The sequence below is a fragment of the Salvelinus namaycush genome, chromosome 6, assembly GCF_016432855.1.
Source record: "Salvelinus namaycush isolate Seneca chromosome 6, SaNama_1.0, whole genome shotgun sequence".
In the NCBI taxonomy this organism is placed as follows: Eukaryota; Metazoa; Chordata; class Actinopteri; order Salmoniformes; family Salmonidae; genus Salvelinus; species Salvelinus namaycush.
The window spans coordinates 15,129,660-15,139,155 of NC_052312.1; the positions used below are offsets into that span (position 1 = coordinate 15,129,660).

The following is a 9,496-nucleotide window of genomic DNA, read 5'->3' on the forward strand; positions in this document are numbered from 1 at the left end:
AATTAAGCTGGGATGTAATGTGACCTTTTCATAATGGTTGCCTGAGTATAGATGTCTTTAATGTATGGAATGAGCGGATGTGGCATGGGGAAGTGTGTGAGGCGCGAGAGAGAGCGTGTGTAAGAGAAACAGGTATTGGAGCTTGGGGCCACACTAACACTATGAAACATGCAAAGTCATGAGGTTACAGTAGGTTAGGCCAGACAGAGAGGAGAGGTTGGGGGCGGGGCCAAGGAGGATTTGTGAACTCTAATGTCCCCATCGGAATGCAGGAGCACGACAGAAGTTCCGAACAGTTCAAACCAACGTTCCTGCCCCACAGAGGAACAGAGGTAGCCTAGCGGTTAGAGCGTTGGGCCAGTAAGTGAAAGGTCGCTGGTTTGAATACCTGAGCCGACAAGGTGAAAAATCTGTCGATGTGCCCTTGAACTAGGCACTTTTTTTTCTCCAGGGCCGCTGAACTACAATATCTGACCCGGGGAACATATTTCACTGCACCTATCCGGTATATGTGACAAAAACATTACTACTTTGCACACACAGGAAGTGGGGAATGAGGAGGGTCACAGATGAGTGATTTTTCCAAATAAAATGCTAATAATATACATCTAACTGGTTCATCATTATTTAAAAAAAAACTGTTCTAGCAAACACTAACGCCTGTAAGGGAGGATTTAGTGTGAATAAGTAGGTTGATATCGCATCTATAGTATACATAGCCGTGAGGCTCATTCAAATTCAGAAGATTTGTGAAGACAGAGTTAGCATAGTCTTGGACTAAGATGCACTGTCAATGACCGGCCACATCATCATCATGATGGTGACACTTTGCTTCTTGAAAGTCCAATATCTTGAAAACTTGACTGCTGACATGGAAAATATTTCAGGACTGTAGCAAGTGGACTATTGAAAAAAATGTACTTGTTTTTGATTGGATTTTCCCTTTAACAGTTCCATTTGAATTCCACAGTCCAGCCAGGCAATTTATAAACTTCTCTCCTGTAAAATAGTGTTAAGACATTATTTCCCCACACTACTAGGCTAGTATTTGGTTTGCAACAGTTGGGGTTTGTCTAAACCTTGCTGCTTGCCTCCGACCTGTGCAACGATGTTGCAGGTTATATTTGCGATCTCCACCGTGCCATCAGAGAGAATGAACGTGACAAGACTGACAGTTTCTCTTAGTCAGGAAAATTTATTTATACAGGGTAATAACAATGGATATGTCAAAAGAAATGGCAATAGAAACAAAGGTAAAACAAACTAAAATGCACATAGTTTGCCATCATTTCAGCTGCTTGATGTGATAGTGTCAGCTTTAGTTAGCTAACTACCAAAGGAAAAGTAGCTAGCCTGCATGGCAACCTTTTTTGGACGACCAGCTCATTTGGCTAGCTACTGCATTATTTCAGAACTAACAACTGGCTTTTGCTCAGACTAGATTGTCTGGTGGAAGGATGAAATAAAACAAATTTACTCATTAAAATAACATTGAATGAAAACACATCTTTAAAAAAAAAAATTGGTAACCGTTTTATAAAAGCAATCAGGCCCCAGGAATTATCGTGAATAACATCCTCCTAAGGGCTGTTTCCCTGATCCTCCATGTTGGGCCTTAGTCGTGAGTTATTAACACGATAAACCCTGGGTTGTCATGTCTTAATTACAGTTCTGCCTATGAACACAGCCTACTGTGTACCTATGACCACCCAGCAGATGTTCTTCTATGGTCGGCTCAAATGAACCCTTTATGCCCCATGAATCCTCACACACACTTTGTAACATCTCTCCCAAGACCAACACGGAGCTCACATTTCAGGGTCAGCTCAAACAAAGTTCCTCCCCCGTTTAAAAAAAAAAACAAGTGTACAGGCTGATGATCCATAAGCTAACAACAAAAACCTAATTGAAATAAATAAAAAAAACTATAAAAAAACAACCATCATTGCTATGACTGTAACCAGTTTCAACCATTCCAGCCCATACCCAGCATTGTATTGAGAACAGATTGTGGTTTGGGGATATCTTTGGTCATATCCTTACCTAGTTAAAAAGGCACACAAGACCATGTGCTCCTTTCTTCGAAGCATAACTGGCAGTTTAGAGTCGCAAGGCCACTAGAAAACAAGTGACTTGGAGTGGCGATGGATATTAGCAGTTTAGCATTGAAGCTTTCCAACAGCGAAAGCAAGTCACAAGGCAACAGAGGTGAATGCTGGCAACAGCGTACCATCAACCCAAGGCTAATGCTTGTAGGCTAATGTTCAATCCAGTCATGAACTGTACTGTAGACTTAATAAGGCAATGTCCCATTTAAAAGAAAGTCCAGCACTAATCTCCTTCTCTCACCCTTCAGTCCTGTTGAGTCCAGTAGTGGTGGGTTCTTTCAATCCCTCGTCTCTTCCCTTCCCTCCCTCCCTACATGCTGTAACTAGTCTCTGTGGGTGTCATCAGTTTAGTGTCATGCTGGAGATCAGTTGTCTCAGTGCCAGATGTCTGAGGTGGATCTCTTCCTGATCATGGCACTCAGTGGACTGCGAGACAGGGACCTCCTCTTCTTCCAACGGACTGCAAACCGACACAGGAGAGAGAGAGGGAGTTAAATGTGCTGGCTGGGCTTGGTTTTAAATCACATACAACTCTCAAGAAAAAGACAGTGAAATGTGCAAATACAGGTACATACACATTCATGCGTTCAATGAATGTCAATTGATCCCTTTGAAAGTTTCCCCTACTGATAGGCAATCCCCTTACCGCCTGCCTAAAAATGTTGGTTTCTATTGATTTTTTTTCAATTTAATATTTCAGTGTGTCAGGTGCTCAGGCCATGTTCACCTCGTCTTAAGCTAGCTGTTAGCATGGAGTTTTTGGAGGTAGTAGGGGTGGTGGGCATATCCTCTCCCTCCTTCACCCCAACCTTTTCTGGGGTCAGTGTGCCGGTACTTCCGCCGTCCCCCTGCCAGTCGCTCAGTGCCCTCTGGAAGGAGTGTGCCAGACAGGCCGTCATGTCACGTGCCCGCTCTGCCCGGCTGCACCAGAACACCCGGCACTGCAGCTGTTGCCCACGCTGCTTACAGATGTACAGAAACACGTTGGGTCTGGTGGCGTCGGCCGCGCAGTAGGCTATGTCCTGGAGGTAGGTCTTAGTGAGCTGGCGTCCTGTGCTGAGCTCTTTGACTTCGACATAGCGTGGACGAACAACCAACGCGTGGTCTTTGCTCAGCTTCTTTCCATTTGCGGCCCCTTCGAGCAGACGGGCTATGGCATCCTGGGCCTGCTCTCGATCCAGGGAGAAGATTTTCTCAGTGCCCAGGTAGTGGACCTTGAATAGCGGATCGCCGTGGGAGAGGGACTCTGTGCGGTCGCGGCAGAAATGGCGGCGTAAAGCAGCCGGGGATTTCTTGAGGGTCTCCATCAGGTGGAAGGTATTGAGAGACATGGTGGATAGGAGGGTGGGTTTTGAAGGGGTCAAGGGGGGGTTAGTGGTAGATGTGGCACAGGTGTCGTGGTCTTCAGTCCTTTTCCTAGTTGTATTTCCCACTTTCTCTTTGAATCGGGTGCAGTTGGAGTCAACGTTTTGATCTGGAATACAGAGAAAGACAAACAAATTGCAGCCTAGTTAAATACACTGCTCAAAAAAATAAAGGGAACACTTAAACAACACAATGTAACTCCAAGTCAATCACACTTCTGTGAAATCAAACTGTCCACTTAGGAAGCAACACTGATTGACAATACATTTCACATGCTGTTGTGCAAATGGAATAGACAACAGGTGGAAATTATAGGCAATTAGCAAGACACCCCCAATAAAGGAGTGGTTCTGCAGGTGGTGACCACAGACCACTTCTCAGTTCCTATGCTTCCTGGCTGATGTTTTGGTCACTTTTGAATGCTGGCGGTGGTTTCACTCCAGTGGTAGCATGAGACGGAGTCTACAACCCACACAAGTGGCTCAGGTAGTGCAGTTCATCCAGGATGGCACATCAACGCGAGCTGTGGCAAAACGGTTTGCTGTGTCTGTCAGCGTAGTGTCCAGAGCATGGAGGCGCTACCAGGAGACAGGCCAGTACATCAGGAGACGTGGAGGAGGCCGTAGGAGGGCAACAACCCAGCAGCAGGACCGCTGGAAGTCATTTGGCCTGCTGGAAGTCATTTTGCAGGGCTCTGGCAGTGCTCCTCCTTGCACAAAGGCGGAGGTAGCGGTCCTGCTGCTGGGTTGTTGCCCTCCTACGGCCTCCTCCACGTCTCCTGATGTACTGGCCTGTCTCCTGGTAGCGCCTCCATGCTCTGGACACTACGCTGACAGACACAGCAAACCTTCTTGCCACAGCTCGCATTGATGTGCCATCCTGGATGAGCTGCACTACCTGAGCCACTTGTGTGGGTTGTAAACTCCGTCTCATGCTACCACTAGAGTGAAAGCACCGCCAGCATTCAAAAGTGACCAAAACATCAGCCAGGAAGCATAGGAACTGAGAAGTGGTCTGTGGTCACCACCTGCAGAACCATTCCTTTATTGGGGGGTCTTGCTAATTGCCTATAATTTCCACCTTTTGTCTATTCCATTTGCACAACAGCATGTGAAATTTATTGTCAATCAGTGTTGCTTCCTAAGTGGACAGTTTGATTTCACAGAAGTGTGATTGACTTGGAGTTACATTGTGTTGTTTAAGTGTTCCCTTTATTTTTTTGAGCAGTGTACATTACCACACAAATCAGACACATGAATTGCCAACACCATAACATAAGTTATGTGGTATATGGACACACGGCTCATGAGAGATTTTACTAAAAATAAATATATATATATTTTTGTTGTTGTTGAGAGGCGAACTATACTTTTAAGCGTATTATGCAGAGTGGACACGTGTCAGTAGTTAAAGGGGACTGTTAGGACACAATGAACTGGGTTGTGGAAAAACAACCTAAGAGCCAGCCCAGGATCAGGTGCAGCAATAAAACAGTCTGAGGCAATATTCACTCACTAGATTCAGTACAGAACCATCAAATATTTAACAGTTACTGTGCCTCGTCTTAATAAACCCAGCTCAACCTAGCTGCTAAGCTAGAAAAACAGCAAATCAAATGACAGTCCAGTGGAGGTGTATCCCCACCCCCCCTTGCCCATATTAACACCAAGGCTGTCATAGGCTTACCCTTCACCTCTAGCGCATGATCTGTAGGCTTAGAAGACAAACATTTTTGTTTTTTACATTACAAATCTTAAGTGATTTGATGTGTACTTACTGCAAGTTCTAGAATTCATGGCATTGACTTGACCGGACTTGTGTTACAACTAGACACTACATAAGAGCCAATGTGTCCCAAACAATGGACTGTCTAACGGAGGTTAAGCGTCACCAGCTGGACATAACTCTCCCATTGTCTTAAGAATGTCCCGAAAACACCACTCTCCTCTTGGCACATTGTGTGAGATGTACGGCCCCAGCCATTGTTAGGCACTTCCCCTCCCCTTTCTCTTTTCTCTGCCATTCTCTCCATATCCTACAGCCTCCCTCAGATGTTGCTTTGACTGCGAACCGCCGACTGTTCCAAGATGATGGCCATTGTTAGGCAAGCCCACTTCTCAGGAAACAGCTTCGCTTTCTACCCCGCCACACATAATATTTATCCTCCTAAAAAAAAATGGCATGCTTTGGTGAGATGTCAAGAGACCTAGACATCAGAAATAGTGTTATCACACACAAATACAGACCTCTTCTCACCCCACCCCAGGCTACAAGTTAAGTAATCTTCCACAGTAAATATGTTCAGTTCTTTTGGCATGTCTACAAACTGGTAGATAGCAGATACAGGTGAATATGTACACATACAGTAACGCCGATCGTAACTATATGCAGAATGTGGTCAGACTGCATTTTTCTGCACAGTGCTTTTTAATAGGATCAAGAATGTCCATTAGTAAATAGAGCAATGTGACAAATCCCAGAGGATATTAACTGATGTACTGTACTGCCCTAGTGGCAGCCAGTAAGGTCTGTGTGTCTGTGCAGACTGGGAAATATGGAGAGTGGTTGAAATGCCATTATGCACTGAGGACATAAGCGGTTTCTCCTTCAGTAGAGCGTCTTTACTAGATGGCCCCGATTATGAGCCATGGAAAAGTCAGCAACACGTTGACGTTCCAATGACTCCACAATTTCGTAAACCCACAATTTCTAACACATTCAATATGCGCCAAAGGACACTTGATTTATTGGTAAATGCATGTACTTTGGAAATTCACAAAAATAGCCAACCGCGTCGAACGTCAAATAATTTTCATTCGGAAAAACAATAGTAATAGTCACATGAAATTGGTTTGTCAGTTTCCCTTCTCATGACTCCAATTACATTACATTACAGTGGAGACTGTTACTGAATCTAGTTGATAGGTAATCGACGTGCTGGGCTGTTCCCCGGACTCCGTGTGTAGGGATTTGTACAATGCTTAAACAAGGCTATTGAACTTGGTGTCTTGTCTTTATTATTTTATCCAACATATCATACTGAAACAGAGACCACGTCCCATCATTTTGCCTTGAGTGAGTCTAAACGCAAATATGCCTCGCACGCTATATGGTTTTGGAAACATTTGACGTAGCTTTCATGTGAGCGAGATACACACACACACACACGATTATTTACGTTTCTAAACGTTTAAACATAGTGTCGGGATTGTAGATCACATGGAGCCAGCTGTGGTCCGTACCATCAACTGAAATCCCAAAACGGGCTGAAAACCCCCTCGAGTTCAGTAGAGTGACAAAAAAAAAATACGCATCTTACCTGGCTTCAGTTTCATGCAAATGATGTCCTGTGGCGCTTCAAAGAGTGCCCGTCTTCACAACTGATTGGATGCAAATGAACGGTCTCTGCTTCAGCACGGTTGTTTTCTCAATTATTGGAATACTTATTTAAGATCAACCAAAATGCGCGTCTCGTTTAAAAACATCCCAATTCTGACCCAAAGCTTCGCTTAGCATTGCCTGCTCAAGATTCACGATACATTCCAATAATGTATTTTATGGACTAAAACTAGAAAAGAACGTGGCACAATTTAGGATATTATGACTGTTCGGGACTAAAAACTCGTGCTTCCCTCGTCGGCGTGTGTGATACTCATCCGCTCAACTTTAATGTGGTGACGCCTTCTCGAGCTGAGCTTATGAACAGCGTGGGCGCGCCTCCGGCCTACTATGCAAGTGGACGAGCATTTGCGTCTGTGAGGGGGTTTTGATTGTGTGAGTGAAAGGTGGGAGAAATGTGTGTGTGTGTGTGTGTGTGTGTTTGTGACTGTTAGTGAAAGGCGCACAGGGGGATAAGGGGAAAACTATAGGGCTTTGAGCAGAGAAAGAGGAGAAAATAAAAAGCCAAGACAAATAGTACCTGGAGGCGACGTTAGGGCTTACTATAGGGGAATGCTGGTATAGCCGATATACATAAATGCACACATAACTAAATGTAACGGATGTGAAATGGCTAGCTAGTTAGCGGGTACGCGCTAGTAGCGTTTCAATCAGTTACGTCACTTGCTCTGAAACCTATTAGTAGTGTTGCCCCTTGCTCTGCAAGAGCCGTGGCCTTTGTGGAGCGATGGGTAACGATGCTTCGTGGAGCAACCGTTGTTGATGTGTGCAGAAGGTTCCTGGTTCGCGCCCGTGTCGGGGCGAGGGGACGGTTTAAAGTTATACTGTTACATTGATGCTGTTGACCCGGATCACTGGTTTCTGCGGAAAAGGAGGAGGTTGAAAGGGGGGTGAGTGTAACGGATGTGAAATGGCTAGCTAGTTAGCGGGTACGCGCTAGTAGCGTTTCAATCAGTTACGTCACTTGCCCTGAAACCTATTAGTAGTGTTGCCCCTTGCTCTGCAAGGGTCGTGGCTTTTGTGGAGCGATGGGTAACGACGCTTCGTGGGTGTCAGTTGTTGATGTATGCAGAGGGTTCCTGGTTCGCGCCCGTGTCGGGGCGAGGGGACGGTTTAAAGTTATACTGTTACATAAAGATGCATTGACTTGATAAAGAGGACAATGAAAGATAACAACTCAGTCACTGTGTGTCATAAACAAATAGAAAGTAAATGACTGATAACATAATTATAGACACATTCATTGTAACATTATATAATTAGGCCATTAGCCTAGCTCTTTCAATTAAAACAAATTCACAATTGTTTTTTGTTGACAATACAGTGGCTCAGACAATAAACTGCGGTAGCCTAAGTCTATAGCCATAGCAACATCTGAAAACCACTACTGCCCATCAGTACATTGCATCATGTATAGCCTCTTGCTAATGAGGGTTATTAACCCTAGTTTCTATGTTCTTTTTTATATTTTTATGTTGGGGGCATTCGAGCTGAGGTGATGGAAAACGTTATATGGTTCCATGTGTGTGTGTGTGTGTGTGTGTGTGTGTGTGTGTGTGTGTTTCAGAGAGGAACAGTGCGCCCCTGTTTAATCTGGGTTTGGCCCAGCAGGAACTGTTAAGGTTTGGAAGTCACACCCACCAAAGTACCTTACAGTACACAGTGGAACTATTATTAGGCACCGATGACGCTATGAACCATCTACCATACCCACCCACCCACTAAACTAACATGATTTCAGCTCTACCAATGAAATAGAGCAGAACTGGCTAGGATGTGAATTGTCACGCAACTTGGGTCAAGATCTGTGTCTTGCTTTGCTCTTAGGAACAGGGCACCATTGAAAGTAGTCATTTCTGGGGTAGCGTTAAGTGTGGAGGTGGAGCAATTGAAGTTGAAATTTCATGGTGTTTGTGATGCCTGCCGTTTGGTGCGACGCAGGCCTGGTGGGGAGCATGGTGAAACAGAGGAGTCACTGTCAGTCCTTTTGAGTTTTGAGTCAGAGTCTCTAGCCAAACAAAGTCATGTTAGGATATATCAGTTATCATGTTAGAGCTTTTGTGCCGAATCTACTGCAGTGTTTCAGGTGCAACATTTATGGTCATGTCACAGCAGTGTGTAGGAGGGAGACTCCAAGATGTGGGAAGTGTGCAGGAGGACATGGGACAGAGGATTGTGTTGTTCCCGTGTATAAAGTTGTGTGTGTCAACAGTAGGGGAGCTCATGTTGCTGGGGATCGGAAGTGTCAGGTGCGAGAGAGGCAGGTTGAGGTGGCCAGAGTCAGAGTAGCGCAGAAGGTGTCATATGCGGAGGCAGTGAAGAAAGTAGAGGAGGATGGGTCAAGGGTGAGGGAGCCTGAAAGGATCCCAGGGAGTAGTAGATTTGTGCCAGCACAGAGGAATAGGGCAACAATTAATGTATGCTTCAGTAAGGTCTGCTTTTTAGTGTTTTATAGCAATGGTTATCAACTGTACCGCAGAAATGGAACGTAAATCACAGAACATAGATGTTGTGGTGGCAGCTGCAGAGAAGTATTTGGGTTCAGGAGAGTTACAAGGTGTGTTGAGGGGTGGTGTCCCGTCTTCCCAGGCCGTTGGCTTGGTGTAGAATCAGTTAGGGTCAAA

The 9,496-nt window shown here is 45.0% G+C and overlaps 1 protein-coding gene across 2 annotated transcripts; it reads right to left on the bottom strand.

The window, feature by feature from the left end:
• Nucleotides 1-1,169: 1,169 nt before the first annotated feature.
• Nucleotides 1,170-7,126, bottom strand: LOC120049679. Of its 2 annotated transcripts, XM_038996028.1 has the most exons (4): nt 6,793-7,126; nt 5,251-5,639; nt 2,836-3,582; nt 1,170-2,568 (listed from the first exon to the last, which is right to left on the bottom strand). In XM_038996028.1, the coding sequence occupies exons 2-4, from the start codon at nt 5,267-5,269 to the stop codon at nt 2,483-2,485; spliced, it is 852 nt and encodes a 283-aa protein (XP_038851956.1). In that variant the 5' UTR covers nt 5,270-5,639; nt 6,793-7,126; the 3' UTR covers nt 1,170-2,482. The 2 variants fall into 2 exon arrangements, with proteins under 2 accessions (XP_038851956.1, XP_038851957.1); XM_038996029.1 differs by lacking the exon at nt 5,251-5,639.
• Between the last annotated feature and the right edge of the window lie 2,370 nt (nt 7,127-9,496).